The 18094-nt window shown below is 31.8% G+C and overlaps 2 protein-coding genes across 2 annotated transcripts; both read right to left on the reverse strand.

Annotated features, from left to right (window-relative positions):
• Positions 1 to 1180: 1180 nt before the first annotated feature.
• On the reverse strand, positions 1181 to 2416 carry LOC130672765 (uncharacterized). Its single transcript, XM_057477486.1, has one exon. It carries the CDS (start codon positions 2414 to 2416, stop codon positions 1181 to 1183), a length of 1236 nt encoding a protein of 411 aa, XP_057333469.1.
• An 11232-nt stretch (positions 2417 to 13648) lies between these two features.
• Positions 13649 to 16950, reverse strand: LOC130667859 (uncharacterized). The gene is made up of 7 exons (XM_057469735.1): positions 16773 to 16950; positions 16203 to 16679; positions 15424 to 15521; positions 15302 to 15337; positions 14983 to 15187; positions 14191 to 14873; positions 13649 to 14128 (listed from the first exon to the last, which is right to left on the reverse strand). The coding sequence occupies exons 1-7, from the start codon at positions 16942 to 16944 to the stop codon at positions 13760 to 13762; spliced, it is 2040 nt and encodes a 679-aa protein (XP_057325718.1). The 5' UTR covers positions 16945 to 16950; the 3' UTR covers positions 13649 to 13759.
• Positions 16951 to 18094: the final 1144 nt, after the last annotated feature.

Consider the following 18094-nt stretch of genomic DNA (forward strand, 5'->3'; position numbering starts at 1 on the left):
CGTCGAGTTTTTAGTATTCGCAAGGCTGTCCAGCTTCTTTTTTTGGAGTTCCTTTTTTTTGTGTTTGATTAATCTTCTGTATTCTTTCTTCGCCCTCCTAAATTTATCAAGTTCTGGTATGTTGAAGGCAGCTGCTTTGCATTCTTTAAGTAACCTTTTAACCAGTTTTAATTCTGCGTGGCATTCTGTATCAAACCATTCTTGGTTCTGTTTATTGACCTTCCGGCTCTGAGGGTTATTTGTGATGACCATACAAGCGGACTGAGCAGCCTCCATAATAGCTTCGGTGAGATTTGTGTAAATATGATCCAGACTTTCATCAGCAAAATTAGCAGCAATTTTACGCGAGTATCTGAGATGAGATTTATAATTTTCTTTATTTTCAGCCTTCCAGGTGAGAACGTTTCTCTTCAATCCAATAGTAGGTTTGTTAGGAAGGTGTTCATACTTAGCAGCTAAGGTGACCATAACCGGGAAGTGATATGAGGGATTATTTTCTTGAATGACTTCCAGGTCTATGATGTCTGAGAGCCTGTTGCTGCTAATCCAACCCAAGTCCACTATGCTTCGTCCAATGTGTGTGCAGGTGAAGTGTGCCGGTGTATCACTAGCTGTTCTTCCGTTGATTAATACCATGCTATTGTTCTCCATGAATTCTACTAGCCTCTGTAGTTGGTTACTGTGTCGATTGATTTTCTTTCCGGGCTTAAGCTCGTTCCGTCTGTTATTTCTTCTGATAGTGTGTTTAGATCGCCTAACCTAGCATTAAAATCGCCCAGCAGCAAAAATGGCAGATGCCCATGTGAACAAGCTATTTCCTCCAGAGAATATTGAAATAACTCAAGGAGTATATTGATATCTCGTGCTGGCCGAAAATATACGCAAGCTATGACTGCTTCAAAGTGCTGTGATTTGCAATGCAAAAAAATCCAGCTGTCAGAGGATTCGATAAGCATTGCCTGATAATTCTTTTTAAGAATAATAGCCAGTCCCCCGCTAGCTCGGCCAGTGCTTTTTTCTTTAATTGCTTTGGCACTAAACACTTGATAATTATCATAGTCTGAGGGTAAACTTACTGGATATATTGCCAACGTTTCACATATGCAGAAGATGTCCGTGTCCGGTAGTATTTCTTGATTAAAGAAATTTCTGATGCCGCTTGAGTTCCATGCTATGATTTTTAGTTTTTTGAATTTCGTTTACTAGGTGATTGATTATTGGGTATGCCCCATCGTTTCAGCGGATTAGCTGTTTTAGCTGTTTTTAAGGTGTTCAGATTACGGTCCCAATAATACCAAGTATCACCAACTTTTATTTTGTTACCTCTTATCTCCGCTTTCTGGCCTTGTTCAGTTTTTTCTTTCGCCATTTGAATGAGATTCGATCTTTGCTCCAATTCTCGCGATGTGAGGTCCCTGACGATGGAAATCTTGTTTCCTTTCAGTACCGTAGCTTTGTCAGTCATTATTTTCTCTTTGACTTTCTGGGTGCTAAATTTGACGCGTATCATCTTTCCTGCCTTATCTACAGGTTGTATATTGACTATTTCTTCCCTAGTATTAAACTTCTCCTCGAGAAATTTTTTGGTTTTCTCTTGGGCCTGGGTGGGTTCCCAGTCATGGTTCTTAATAATAATATTCAATTTTTTGACTTGTTTTTCTTGATCATATATTAATTGTTCCATCTTCTTTAGTTTTTTATCAGCAAGAATCAGTAATTCATTTGTCTTTTTATCCGCAAAATTTCCTGCTTCAGTAGTTTTATTTTTCAGCTGCTCTTTTAGTGTTGCAATTTCGGTCTCGAGCTCTGATTGTTTCTTTTGGGTTTCTAACCACTTTATATTCCATGAGGATTCGACTTTTTTAATCTCATTTTTAACCTCCAAGATAGCTTCAGCATTGGTCCTCTGAGAGTCTAAGATTTGGGTTTGGAGCTTATTGACGTTGGTTGTTGCTTCTGTCCTCATCAAGCTGATTTGTGCAGTTAAGGAATGAAGTATTTTTATCATATCATCATCCATATTTATTGCGTTATTCTGATCTGTAACAGTAGGATGTAGGGCAGTTGAGGGATCAATGTGGCTAATTTGAGCAGTACTTATCTTATCTGTTTCGATGGTGTTGTTAGAGCTGTCCACCTTTTTGTATGGCTGATAATTAAACTCCGAGTCTGACCAGGAAGTGTCTAGGTCCTTTTCTGTATCCCTTTTACGCTTCAGATAATCTCTGATGTCACTTTCAGATCCTGCTCGATCTCTGTTATTAAGGTGTGCTTTGGTTTTTTTGACGGCCTTAATCGAGACCGAGGATGTTGTTTGCTGTTGGTTCAGGGCTTCTACACCTTGTTCCGATTGAGTGATAACAATTCTTGGTGGATTATTTGCCAACAGTTGTTTAACGTCCACGCCGGCAAACATTCTAACCTCTAACGCTTGAATTTTTACTGTTACTGCAAATTACTGACTTAGCGGCCTAGAAGTTATATTATTTATTGACCAGATTGAGTATTTGTAACATCTTCGTATAAACTTCACTAAATATTAATTAAAAACACTGAATTTAGTTATTCTTTTTATAAAATACTGATAGCACTAAAATGTGCGTGCTTATGTTACGGCACTGCTTTCTAACCTCCTAATTGACCTAACTATAGAACGATGTATAAAAAGTCAGTTGTTCAAGTGAGTAGTATGATTTTATTGTGCCGAAAAGTAATTTGCTATCGGAACTATATACAAATCGGTGAGTGATCGTCGTTCACAGCAGATGAAAAAAAATTGTGGAAGCCTTGTCTTTGTATACTTCTACTACCTTATTACTTAAGATGAATGAATGAATAATTGTTCCAGTGTATAGCCGCATGTACGACCTTTTACACTTTTTGCCTTTACATCGCAACTGCTTCCTTTCTTTATCTGCTTTTCATTGTGCGGCTGTGGCCCGACTTGTGCTTATACTGTACTGTACCATTACGGTGATACCCTATCCTCCACCTTGGCTGTGGGGGTATAGGGGCAAGGAAAACCACAGAGAAAACCATTGCCAGTACAGTTCGGTTTGGGTGAAGCTCCAGTGGTCGATAAAATTCCCATTTTACCGATCACTGGATCTTCATCCCGCGCCTAACGGACAGAGACCTTCGTTCGAACCCAACGCGTGGCTAAACGGTCACCCAGCCAAGTAGTGGCCATGCTCAATGCTACTTAACTTCGGTGATCGCCCGAGCCACGCGTGTGCCGAACGGCTGCCTCAGCCGCTTATTACTTAAGATGATTAAGATGAAATATTTACAGTAACCAACTAAATATGCGACCCCAAGAGAGTATAAGATCATATAATTATATCACTGTATCGGCTGTTAAAAAATTATTCACTAATAGAGTAAAATGTAGTCTAGCGACGTTAATATTTCAACAAAAAATATTAGAAATTGAAATAAAAAATACCAATTTTTCGAAATGGCACTGGATTACTCGAAATTACAGAGTAATTTTCATCGAAAAATTCTCTTCGTGAAGCTAACAAAATTTATTCGAAAATAAAAAAAATAGTTTACATATTTTTTCTTTTATATTTAATCAGTAATCTTTGTTCATTAACGAGATGCGGCCAAGTAGTTCACATGGAAGTTTATTTTATTGATATTCATAACTTATTCAATATCGGTCGGAAAAATGAGTACTTAAAACCGAAAATTAACTTTCAACTTCATGGATTAAATATTTCAAATAAAGTAAAGAAAAATAAAGCTAAAGCGGGGAATTTTTTGCCAAGTAATGTAGCTATGTCTTTTAATGAATCAATACATTTTAAAATATCTATTTTACTTTAAATTTAAAATATTCTCCTGAGCTTTTTTTATGACATCAAGTTATAATAATAACATGTTTTTTGTTCACATTTTGTTTATAATTTTAATTGCTCTATCAAAATAAACAAATTTCGAAATGAAAGAATTGGCGATGGATTAGATCTCTATAGGAAATAATTGTTGGAACTTCCAAGATGAAATTTTTTCATCTTGAAAGATATATTGTATCTTTTATAATTTGAATCGATAATTTTCATGCAAGACCTTTTCGCTATTCACGGATTATTCATAACGCAGCTAGAGCCGAGAAAACTCAAGAAGCACCCGGTGCTAATTGGATCCTTCAGAAATGCGCTCTGAAAACTATTAAAAGTCCTTTCCTTATATTATATAAAAGTATTAAAACTATTTTTTTTTTTTTTTTTTTTTTTCGGTCAATAAACTAATATGCCGGAAACTTTTTTAGTCATTAGCTTCCACTGTGGACAACGTCTGGTAAAAGTTGTTGTTTTTAAGTTTCGAGCTTAATATTTTAGACAAAAGAGAAAGTAAATAGAAGAATACGTTAGTTACTATTTTTTTCATTTATAAGAGAAGAAAGAATTTCATTTTTTTTAAGCTGAAACTTTTCTAACTCCTATAAATCAGAAAAAAATTATATAAATTGAATAACACAATCTTATCACTCTTTAAACAATTAAAATATAGCTGTTGAACAATCACAGCAATTGCAAGTTGCTTCTGATTCTATAGCAAAAAAAAAATTTGTCAATCAGTTAATTCCGCGGGTTAATCCAAAAGTTACAGACTGTTTTCAAGCTCATATGACTTTTTTCTTATACTACCGACCAAAAATTTGTCTGATCAGACAGGACGAAAAATTCGTATCTACTGTAAAATACCGTATTTTACCGTAAAACGGCAAAATTTTTGCTGTAATCTACCGCGAAATACTATAATACGGAAAACGCCGTAAAATAGCGCATTTTATGGTAATACTGTGAAAATTTATGATTAAATGCCGTAAAAATGTAGCATTTTACGATGAAATGCCTTCAGTTGCGATAAAGTGTGTAACGGGGTAAAATTCACTTATGATCCCCATACAAAGTTTCGAAATCGGCCCTAGATCAGGCCATTACTAGGCCAAGAATTTCGATTAATGGGTCAGCGATGGCAATTTTTATTGGCCGATAAACGGCTTATAGCCGGAATGATAAGCTCGGCCCATTAATGGTGCTCGACTATCGGTTGATTAATAGCAGCCAGCAATCAGCCAAGCAAGCAAATAAATTTAATTAAAACAAAATTTTATTTTCAATATTCTAGTAGAAATCATGATCATTCACGTTAAAACTATTCAAGTAAGGTAAATGATGTGAAAAAAACTCGGTGAAAATTCTGCTGGAATCTGGGCGCGAACTGCCGTCCTTCTGATTGCTGGGTCTGAACACTGGCTACTGGACGAACCTACTAATGTCGTATTGATACTTTTATATCATCTACTTATTCATTCTACTACAACTACTCGGTTTTATAAAATATACAGAGCAATTGAATTAATATTTTCAATTATTCAGAAAAAAAAAAAATTATAATTTCGTACTGTTTTGATTATAATTACATAATTTTCAAAAATAAAACTCATTAAATTTAATTGATTATTTATCGATAACCCAGTTGAATTATCTTGCTCTACCACTATTATTAAAAATGACATTTACTTTAAAAATTTACTATACTTATTTTTTAATTAAATTACTTTTTAGAAGTAAAGTTATAAAATTCCGGTTGATGATTGCGAATGATAACGAACTAAAAAATATATTAATTGTCAGTTGTAAGTAACTGTAATCGAAAAATTAAAATATTTATCAATTAAAACTTAGTTTAATTCAAAAATAAATAATTATTAATTACAGGAAACTACAATAACAAGTTATTTGAATAATTAATAATTGATTAGTAGATTTTTTCATTTAACAAGAATCAATCATGGACCACTAATTCACCAACAGTGGCCCAACGTTGCGAACCGATAATCGGCCAGTCATAAGTAGCCGTTCATTGGCCAGCCATCGGCAGCGTCATACGTCTGGCGTTTTCTTTAAAGGGATTAAGGAAAGTCATATTCTGATATGAAACCAGCAATGCCATTACATATAGGGGAAGGTGGCCTAAAGCGGGTATGTTAACGTTAAGAACCGAGAAAATTTAATATTTGTATGATAACAATAATGATTTTTTTTTTTTTTGATAGAGGATTTATCGAACTTTAAAATCAATAAGCAATATTGTATAAATTTGTATTAATTTATGATTTATTATTAAAATTAAAAAACACTCCCGAAAATCGCTTTGCCCTAGGGGGGGGGGGGGCGTAAAGCGGGTAATCCGTTCGGGCAAAGCGGGTTGGCACTACAATTAAGGGAAATATGCTTATTTTAGATATTTAAATAATAATTTTAGTTTTATTTAATCAGTCTTTAACAACTTAAACGACTAACTTATTGAATATAGCAATACTTCAATATAAATGACTATTTAATCGGTAACTTGCAATTCAATTTTTTTGTTAATTATATAAATAATAATATACGACTAATTATTCAGTATTTCACAGATTTTGGTGTATTACTGTACGGTACGCACCAGATACCGGTAAAAAATAATTTTAGACTATTTTAATAAGTCTTTAGCAGTTTTTTCCCTACCCACTTTGCCCTACCCGCTTTGCCCGAGAACACGTTTTTTATCCAAGTGATGCTAAACTCAAATAATTCAAAACAAAACACTAATATTTTTTTCTCAATTTTAACTTAAATAGGCTTAAATTGATAGAAAATTATCGATATAATAAGTGTATTCGTTTTTGAATAATCAGAATATATATACCTTTAATTTTTTTAAGACATTATTAATTTTTTTTAATTGCGTGTAATTACGCCATACCAATTCATTAATGCTCGTTTGGGACTGAGCGAAACTCGGAAGTACTAGGGTAACCTCGACATATACATATATGTATGTCTATTGCGAATATAAACTGTACTTGCTCCAAACTAATTAATTAATTAGTTAATTGATCAATAAATAGATAAATTAAATCATTTCTACTACAAATTGTTGCTGTCCATTGTAGGCAACTTTCAGATTGTTTGCAATAGGTTCTCCTGACAAATCATAAGCTCTTAAAAACTATTAACAGAATCGATGAAAACTTTTCTGCACAATTAGAACATCACTTTTTCCTTTATTTGAATTTTTATATGTATTCTATTATCATAAACAATGTATATTTTTATCAATAAAGTAATAATTTTTGATCAGAAGTATGAGAATCTCAAAATCACAATTACGAACGATATTCTAGTGCAGAAAAAAATTACTAGAAAGATTAAATGCGAAAAATGTCAAAACGAAGAAAAAGTATTGGTAGAAATATCGTCAATTTCAATAGTTTGATGTTAGTTTTATTACTTCAAGTATGAAAACTATTCCTTGAAATCATAAAGGTTCCTAGAGAAATTGAATTCAATAAGTTTCATACATAGCAACATTGTTTTTTAAGCGTTTAATAATAAATATAAATGTAAATGTTGAAAAAAAATTAGGTTCAAATGGCTGCAGAAAAAAATTGACTGATGTTTTTCATTCGATCAAAAGTTACTTTTGTAGAGAATTGAATCCCCTACAAAACGGCACCTTGGTCATTTTTTAATCAGTTATATTTAATGAGTTGTAAAATATTAAGTTGGGATAAAAAAAAAAATTGGATTAGAAAATTCTTATTTACGTGAGTGTTAACTGAAAAATATACATATCGAGCTGAAATTTTTTCAGGATTTTTTTTTTTAGTGAAACAATCTAATTTTCGTATGGGACCGAAAAAAAAATATCGATTTCATTTGGCACAGTCTAATAACCATACATAAATTCATACATATTATAAAAAAATATATATACTTTATATATAATCATACATTATTATATATAATTTAGGCAAATTCATTTTTTCCAGGGTTACTATATGACAGAGTGAGAGAGGAGAGGAATAGTGAACAGGCTGAAATAAATTTATTTAAAACTTTAATTCCAATTTCTTATTAATTAAGCACCTTGCTTATTTTTATTTACCCTTTTCATTAACAATTAATATACTTATGCCAAACTTATATACTTATGACAAACTAATTTCGTCGCCTAGACGTTTTCCTTATGACAAACTAAATTCTATTTCGTCTCCCGGACGTTTTCCACACTTCCACACACACACGTATTTTTAAGTGTCTTCCGGACGCAACACACTCACACACACTCTCATTAAAAACCGTCCACCAGACGTTAAACCTTATTTTCCTTAAATTCTACTTTTAAAAAACCGTCCACAGGACGTTAACCCGCATTTTCTCATTTCCTAGTGTCCACCGGACATATCTTAAACCTAACTTAAATTTTTGTCCACCGGACCTACATCACAGACACAATTTCTTTTAATTAACATTACTTGACTCTACTTAAGACTCTACTTTCATTTTGAACTTTTAATATCATCACAATCTTTTCCACCCAATATTATATGACTCTAATTCAACTAAATTTCCAATATAAAATTTCCTACATTGACTCATTCCGATTACAATTTATCACTTCCTTAATATCCAAAGAACTCACTGATTTTACTCATATTAATTAATTAATTTGTTGTTTAAATTAAGTATTAATTCATTAATTTTTTCTTATGATTTTCACTAATAATTTTCACACTAGTTAATTTGCCACTATTTTTATACATTAATTTACTTCACAATAAAGTAATCCGTTTCTTTCCATTTTACTCAATAACAATTTACTACAATTCTAGCGTCCTTTTTATGACTTCATTTTATTTAGATATTTTAATTAATTAACTTAAAATTAATTTATAATTAAATTACGACTAGAATTTTATTTCGGTTTGACTAGAACTTCGGCCGGTGAGTTGGCGTTACGCGGATCCTGAATTTTACTGACGTTATTCGAGTAAATTGATTAAATTTCTTACTTAGGAATTAATGCGGCTCACGGAATAAATTCCAGCCTGAATTAATTCTAAGATACAGTAATAAATTAATTTATAACGGCCGAAAAGCCTGGAATAAATTAATAATTTTAATTACTGGATTATTTTCGCGACAACTTTATTTTATTCCGGCTGTAGAGCCTTGAATAAATACTACAGAGTTCGAACACTTAACGGCGACGAAGCGAGACGCGATTGAACTTTTGAGAACACGAGATTGAACGGCTGGAGAGCCTGAACTATCCGTTTCTTTACGCGAGATCAACGGAAAGATATTAAGTAATATATTATAATTAATTAGCCAGATTAATGATTTAATCGAGGACCTTAATTAATTATAATTTACCTCCAAATATAATTTCAGCAACACTTGATGGATTCAGCGATTGTTCTGCCGTTGGATGCGGTTCAGTAGCTGATGTAGATATCTCCAAATTTACCAGGTTTTTCCGTTGCCTCAATAACTTCTCGCTCCTTAATTTATTGCCTCTTAACGCCAATGGATATAATTATTAACTTACGATTGATTGAAATCTGTCAATGATCAGTACGTATAAGTATTTTATATAGTTAATTAATAGGATGGCCTCTAAGTGCCAGGTAACAATTGATAATTAACAAAATTAATCGCCTCGTTCCACGTGAAACGGACGCAGATTTTTATATTTACCTTTTTGTTACTACGTCTGATCCTTTTTGGTGTCCGACGAACTCTCTCTCGATTTTTGACACTCCACTCACTTATAACTCTTCGATTCGGGTCTCTTTCATTCAGCCCCGGAAAACTCATCCCTACTAAATTAATTAGTCAAAGAGAGGGGTGGATGTTCGAGTCTCACTGATTAGCGACACCCGGTGACATGTCGAATCACTTAATTTACTAAACCGGGTTATAATTAGGACCCGTTATCGACCGTGGACAAATCCAAATTTAGATATTATTAAATAGTCATTGGAATCGATTTTATCCTGTTACAACTATTTCTGAACCAAATGAATTTTTTACAAATTTAATTTTTTTCGCTACTATATTTAAGCGCCCTGCACACGCCAAAAAAATAATACAGACCTGATGTTTCCATCTGTCAAAATAAAAAGTTACTAAATGGCAAATGTAATGCTGACATTTATTAAAGAAACTACGCTCTACTGGGTATTTATAATTACTGTAAGTAATTTTTTTAATACTTTACATGTCTTTAAAATTACTTGTACGTTGGCCTTTTTTTGATAAATATTAAAATTATTTTTTAATTACTCATATAAAATAAAAATGGTATTGACAGTTCAAGGTCAATGAAAATATTATTTTCCAATCTTCGGTTTTAGATTTTTCTTAAACTTATTAATGATTTCAAAAAATGATCTTAATTGTTTGATTCATTAAAACATTCATATTTTTGTATCTGCTTATTTTAAATTATTTTAATTTAATTATAATGTTTTCCAGCTCTAGTAGTTTTTTCAGTGCGGCTGCCAGCCACCAGGCGGTGCCACATTTTTTTGGAAAAAGGTGGGGGCACCCATAAAGAATGGCCTTAAATATAAAAGTCTAGGGGACTCAATTTTGTATAAGTCCAGGTGACAAAATCAATTAATGATCCAGGGGATCAGACCAGTGGCCAAATAATTATATAACCCTGGCGGACCTTAAATACGGTAAAAAACCGAAATTTCGGTGAATTTACGGTAAATTACCGTAAAAACCAGAATACCGTAGTATTCCGTACTGCTACCGAATTTGGCGGTAAAATTGCGTTATTCCACCGAATTTTCACGTAAAATTACGGTAAGTTACGGTAATCTACCGCAAAAATTCCGAAATGGGTATAGAATTCTTTTACGGTAAGCCTACCGTATTCTTACCGTAAATTTTTTGTCTGCCACCGTAGCCCAGTGAACACATGACCTTCATATGACGTCATAGACAGGTCATATAAAGATCATAAAATTTTTACATACATATGACATAAAAATGACTTTATTGATGACTTTGAAATGATGTCATATAGTGTGACATAATTATGACACACAACTGACCTAAAATTTTACTTTTATATGACATCATAATGGTGACTTGAATATTACGTAAATATTATGTCCTATCCCTATTATACTGTGACGTCTTATTAAAGTCATAAATTTATGTATTATTGACGTAAGAAATAAATCATACAATTACATAAATTTCAAGTCGTACGTCGTGTACGATGAACGTCATACTTAAGCATTAGCTTCAGGTCATCCTCTTATAAGAGGAATGCATTTCAATTGATTTAATTTTTAATTTTTAATTTATGAAATCAGTAGATATAATTGTCATTTATAGAATTGGCTTTTGTTTTTCAGTTCAATATAGGACAGAGGTATCGCTTTTGGCCATTTTAGGGCCAGTTTCTGACACTTGAAAAAATGAAATAAAACAATTTGTTGAGGACGCAATGACGTAATTAATTTTTTAAATCTATTCAATGATACTTTCATCAAGTCATTGCAATGACAGCTTTTCTTATACTTTTTTATTGATTAAAATGAAGTATTAAATGTCCAAAAACGGAGCAGTGGCCGTAAATGGCACAGACAGGATGCTACCAATTCGATTTTGTCGTAACTGTTAAAAATTTACTCATCAGTATCGTTAAGAGAGTGAAAGAGGTGATTGTACAATGAACCGTTTTCATAGATAAAGACCTAAATCATTAAATAAAATATTTCATTGAATGCGTAGAGTTATTATTTATCGAATGAAATGATTTTCGTTCGAAAATTTTAGTTTACATCTGAAAACGGCTCATTTTAAATTTCCATTTGCTAATATAAGTGCAACAAGGACCGAAGCGGCTGAGGCAGCCGTTCGGCACGCGCGTGGCTCGGGCGATCACCAAAGTTAAGTAGCATCGAGCATGGTTACTACTTGGATGGGTGACCGCTTAGCTACGCGTCGAGTTCGAACGGAGGTCTCTGACCGTTAGGCGCGGGATGAAGATCCAGTGATCGGTAAAATGGGAATTTTATCGATCACTGGAGCTTCACTCAAACCGAAATTGTATAGTGCCTCGATGACTATGAAATCAATTGTATGTGTACCTATAATACATGTCACCACTTTCATATGTTGCCGCTTTTCCATTTAGAATATTTGTGATATGTTACGATTTATATTTAGCCACAATGATTAGTTGGACGATTGATAATTTGTACATTTCGTATAGATCCACTATAATACTTAGCCACTTTCTCTTTTAGCTGGTTTACATTTAGCCACATTGCTCTTTAGCCACTTTCATTAGTAGGCTTTACTGATGGTACCCCTCTCACGATTCAAGCAACGAAAGAAAATTTGAAAACTGTTAATAGTAGCTACCCAGTGAACACATGACCTTATTTTGACGTCATACGTAGGTCATAGCAATGTCACGACATCTGATGTAAATTTGATGTCAATCTGACGTTCTACATGACTTTAATAAGATGTAAAGCTTGTGACATCATATTGATGTAAGCATGACTCTTGTACGACGTCACAGTTATGACTTATGTATTACGTACGTTTGACATAGAATCTACATCACATTGTTATGTAGTAATAAAGTCATTATCCGCACATCATAATGACGTAATTTTAAAATCATACATTTATGTCAGTAGCAAAGTCACGGTTATACGTAATATAGATGTCACTCTTAAATCATATCTTTACATCAATGACAAGTCAGTATTTTACGCAATGCTGATGTAATGTCCAAGTCATAGTTTTTTATCATCTATTTATCGAAATAAAACAATCATAGAATGAATTTTCAAATATGTGTAAATGTGTAAAAATAACAACTAAACGTCGAACATTTTTGGGGTCAAAGTAATCGATAACCCGGGTCGAAAAATTTGATCGGTTTTAGAATAAATGAAAATTTTTAATATTTTTCATGAAATTTAACTCTAATATGTATATCTTTTTAACATAAGGATTTGATCTGTTTTTGCCCGTACTATTCCCGATTCAGACCAATCCAAGACCATTTTTAATATTATATTACAATTTTTTTGATTGTTTCCGGATCAAAATCAGACTATTTTACCACGTTCATTTGGCTGTTTTTGATCACATCTAGGTCAAAAACAGACCTTATTGCTCAAAGATTTTTAGGCGGTTTTTAATCGCTTTTGGGTCAAAAACAGACCTTATTGTTCCATTTTTTTAGGCTGTTTTTTGATCACCTTTAGCTCAAAAACAGACCTTATTGCTCAACGATTTTTAATCGCTTTTAGGTCAAAAACAGACCTTATTGTTCCATTTTTTAGGCTGTTTTTTGATCACCTTTAGCTCAAAAACAGACCTGAAGAAAAATATAATAATAATAATAATAATAATAAGAAGAAGAAGAAGAAGAAGAAGAAGAAGGAAAAGAAAAAACTTGTTTTGAGATAAATGTTTATTATTTATTATACTGAAGAAATTAACATAAACGCAAAAGAATGAAACATAAAGAATTGATAATTATGATCAAAATTTCTGCTTTAATTTCAAAATGGAGGAATTTAATGTTGGATATTACGGCGAAAATGTTGGACATAAAAAATATTCAAAAACACAAGTTGTAGGAAATTTAATTTTATACAAAAAATTTCTCTTATGATTTTTTTACATGATCAATATTTTCATAGTAATTCTAAAATTGAGATTTATAATGAATGATTCAAATTTTCATTAATCATGAAAATTTTAATTTTAAAAATACAGATTTCTTATCGGTCCAAAAAAAAATTTACGAGATATATTTTTTTTAGAAAATAAAATCTTGGACAACTTATTAACGATAATGAGAAAATGATAAATTCGAACAAGAACAAATAACTTTTTTTTAGTAAATATTGATTCATAAAATTTTAATTAAAATTTTGTTGATGCTGGTAGTGTTGACCTTGGTTATTTGAAAAATAATTTTGTTGATGTGAATACCATTGAGGTTCACCATGATATCCAGTAAAAGCATTTTGGGGTTGATTATATAAATATGAATTCGAGTAAATGGGTGAAGCTGTTGATGGATTCATTGGTTGGTTTGGAAAGTATGAATTGGAGTGAGGTAAGCTATTTGGTGAAGTAACTATTGTCTGATGCTGAGAGTATGAATTTAAGTTTGTAGGTGTGATAGTGGATTGGTTCTGAATGTGCGCAGTTGATTGAGCAGAGTTGCTTGTTGACTTATGCTGAGGGTACGCATGTGAGTTGACAGATGTCATAGTGGTTTGGTTCTGGAAGTATAAATGAAAGTTAAAGTGAGTTACAGCATTTGTTGATGTAACTTTTGACCTACCTGAGGATATTGATTCGAGTAAGTGGACGAAACTGTTGGTGAGATCATTGATTGGTTATAAAAGTGTGGATTATAGTAAGTTGGAGTAATCATTGATGGAACTGTTGACTGTACGTGAGGATATGGATTTGAAACACTGGATGAAACTGTTGATGGAATCATTGATTGATTGCGATAGTGTGAATTAGAGTGAGTTGAAGTAATTGTCGATGTAACTGTTGACTGTGCACTTGGATATAGATTTGATTGAGTGGATGGAGCTGTTGATGGAACCATTGATTGATTCTCGAAGTTTGATTTTGAATGAGCAGGATTAATCGTTGACTTAAGGGTTGATTGCTGTTCAGTACTTGGCGATTTTTGAATGTTGTTCTCCAAAACTTGTTCGAATTTGTCTTGGTCGTCAACTATTACTAGTGATGATGTTCTTGAATCATTATCGAAGCACGGTGATGAGGATGGAGATCGTGGTGGTAAGAACTGATGATTCGATAAAGTCGATAAATCTTGGTTTAAATTTCCATTATCGTCATCTTCTTCGTCATCTTCTTCGTTTTCTTTTTTCTCATCAATGATAACAGAGATTTTAGTGGAAGTAGCTTTTCTATTAGTGCACGCTTTATTGAGCACTTGGTTAAACACCTTCGAAGAAATTTGACTTTCAGACTTGTCATTTATTAAACCTGGGAAAATTATTTAAATAAATAATTTAATTATTAAAAATAACCTAAAACTATAAAAAATCAATTTTAGAATAAAAATAAATAAAAGTATAATTTCTTATGTATGTACTGAAAAGAGCTCGCCAAATTTTTGGATGCAGAGCTACATTTCCTCGATAGCCTTTAACTGACATAAATTTTAATTTGTCCCCGAACATTTGCACTAGAATATTAGTGAGATATTTCTTCCAATCATTATCTTTAAAATTAAGAAGATCTATGCTTGTCATTACGGATTTACGGAGATAGCAGCCAGTGTTAGGAAATATTTCTACCTACAAAAAAAAAAAAAAAAATTAAAGTCAATGGGAATTGAAATCACATATTTTGCTTGGTTCAATCATCAGTTAAAAGACATATATTTAATCCATATGTTATAGATTTCATACCTTATCTTCAGAATTTGTCAAAATTTCCTTAGTCAGCTGTGAAATTAATTAATTAATGGAATTAATTTACTAAATAAGTTATTAAGTATTCATAATTGTCTGAAGAAATATACAATTCATACTTTCGTCACTTTACTAATAACATCTTGACGTCCAGGATCTAATGAATACTCCATTGATGCCACAAGGTTTTTGTGAAAAGCTAAAATCTCGGTTGTTACTGCCGAAACAAGAGTAAAGTATAAGATTATCATTATTAATTCTATATTAAACATTATTTATTTACATTGTACTAATTTTAAATTACTGTTAATAATATTCTGAAGTCATAAAATAATTTTAATAGTTTCGTAAAAATTATGCGTAGAAAAAAAAATTAATATGAATATCTGTTTAAATTAAATAAATTAAAATTATTATAATTTTTTTTTTTTAATTTTAATTGTTTTCTAGTGTATAACCGCAATTACGGCCTTTTACACTTTTTGATTTAATATTGCAACTGCTTTTTCCTGCTTTTCATTGTGCGGCTGTGGCCCGACTTGTGCTTATACTGTACTGCATCATTACGGTGATGCCCTACAACCTCCCTTGTGCAATAGAGGTGCAGTGGCTAGGAAAATCGCAGAAAAATCCTAGCCAGTACAGTTTCGGTTTGGGTGAAGCTCCAGTGATCGATAAAATTCCCATTTTACTGATCACTGGATCTTCATCCCGCGCCTAACGATCAGAGACCTTCGTTCGAACCCGACGCGTGGCTTAACGGTCACCCAGCCAAGTAGTGATCATGCTCGATGCTACTTAACTTCGGTGATTGCCCGAGCCACGCGCGTGCCGAACGGCTGCCTCAGCCGCTTTAATTAAAATTATTATAATAAATAAGAAAATAATTTATACAAACCACCAGGTATCCAACAAACGTTTTTTGGTGATATTGAATCCATAATTTCTTCTTCCTTTTCTTCGCCCTCATTGTCTTTAGTTTCAGATGTTAAATTACTTTCCGGTATTTGAGATCTTCGTGTCTTAACTTGGTCGCTGGTGGATGAAGTTGATGGAATAACTGTCATTGTAACCGTATTAACTTCTTTTTGTTCTTCATGAAGAGTTTGAAATGAAGTCGTGCCTTTTGTAATTTTTGATAGTTTGATTTTCTTTGATTTAGGTCCTTTTTCTTCCGCTAAAAATGGTTTAGTATTAAGAGCATCTTCTTCACGCTTTTTTTCAACAGATCTTTTTCGTTTTTCACAATCTTTCTTTTCTTCCTGCAGTAAAATTCTTGAAGCTAAAATTTTTTTCGTAAATGCCTTTTGTGAACGGTCGATAATTTCTCCCGATTCTTCATCAACCTCTAGCTCATTTAATTCTTTATCATCATCTATAATTTAACAAGGTTAGAAAAATTTTGGATTAATTACTATGAAAATCACTCAAAATAATTATTGAAAAAAAATTTTATAAAAACACTCACTACTCATTCGGATAATTTTAGCATCAAGATATTTTGGTTTGTTTTTATTATCTTGGAACTTTAATCTTGCTGTGGCTCCTTCATATCTCGATGCAGCTGGAATTTTATTAGACTCCAGTGTTTGTATACTTTTGCTTTTTATCCAGTAAACTAGAGAAAATTTCTTAAGCATCTTGAATTGAATAATATTATTTAAATTGTAAATAATATTAATTTTAAATATTTTTGACAACTAGCAGTTAAACATTGACTTTTAAAACAAAAGATAGAGCGCTTATATATATATATATATATATATATATATATATATATATATATATTCTATACATATACTTACATCGTTATGTATATATGTTATTACAATGTTTTTGTTTTTTATTCACTGAGACACAAAAATAAATGTACATGTATTATTATTATTATTGAATGATTATTACCTAAAACCTCAGCATTTACAGATTTAATTGATTAATTAAGCCCGATATTACTAAAATGCGAAAACGATTTGATGAATTAACTGCAAATGGTAAAAATAAATTTCTTAAACGTTTAAAATTATCAGATGAAGAAAGTTCATCATGTACACACAATGTGAGCGAAAAATCATCAAGAGAAAATATAAATAAAACAAACAGGTAAGTTAACTATACTCGGAAAATAATTCTTAGCAAATTAATATTAAACGAGTTAATTATCGTTGATATTTACGCTGATATAAATTGAAATTAAATTTTTTTACAATTATAACTCAATGTGCGTATAGTTCTACCATTTGTTCTATTATTCTACACTTTTTTTTTAAACATTGCAATGAAATTAATCATTTTATGAGCTTTGACAATTAGGATATTTTATAATTTTTTTAATTCACTGAATAAATATTTATAATTTTATATCCGTGCCGTCCTATAAAATCATATTTCATATATTTCAAGCTTTGAACTATGTCACAATTATATCAGAATATTCTTGTTAAAATAAAAATATATTTTCGATGGTTACACTCTAATTAAATTATATTTGTTAGAGTAAATCACAGCTATTTTATCAAAAAATTAAAAAAATTTTTTTTTTAGATTTTTAAATCTAGCAATTCCGTCAACATCAAGAGAAATTAATGATTTTGAAGGAATTTTTTCTTCAAATGATGATGACCAAAACCAAGAAGAAGAAATAATGGGACAGGCAGACGAAGAAATAGTAAGACGAGATGATGAAGAAATAATGAGGCAGGAAATCGAAGAAATGATAATACATGGTGACGAAGACGAAGAAAGTGTAGAAATAGAGAACGAAGTAACAACAGAAGAAGATGAGGAAGA

The sequence above is a fragment of the Microplitis mediator genome, chromosome 1, assembly GCF_029852145.1.
Source record: "Microplitis mediator isolate UGA2020A chromosome 1, iyMicMedi2.1, whole genome shotgun sequence".
NCBI lineage: Eukaryota > Metazoa > Arthropoda > Insecta > Hymenoptera > Braconidae > Microplitis > Microplitis mediator.

What these genes read in the sequence shown, in the direction of transcription:
- LOC130672765 (XM_057477486.1), bottom strand. Translation starts at nt 2,416, where the DNA reads ATGTTTGCCGGCGTGGACGTTAAACAACTGTTGGCAAATAATCCACCA.
- LOC130667859 (XM_057469735.1), bottom strand. Translation starts at nt 16,944, where the DNA reads ATGCTTAAGAAATTTTCTCTAGTTTACTGGATAAAAAGCAAAAGTATA. An exon ending in CGTTTGTTGGATACCTGGTG is followed by an intron (nt 15,522 to 16,202) that starts GTTTGTATAAAT and finishes TTGTTTCGGCAG; the next exon opens with TAACAACCGAGATTTTAGCT. An exon ending in TGACAAATTCTGAAGATAAG is followed by an intron (nt 15,188 to 15,301) that starts GTATGAAATCTA and finishes TTTTTTTTGTAG; the next exon opens with GTAGAAATATTTCCTAACAC.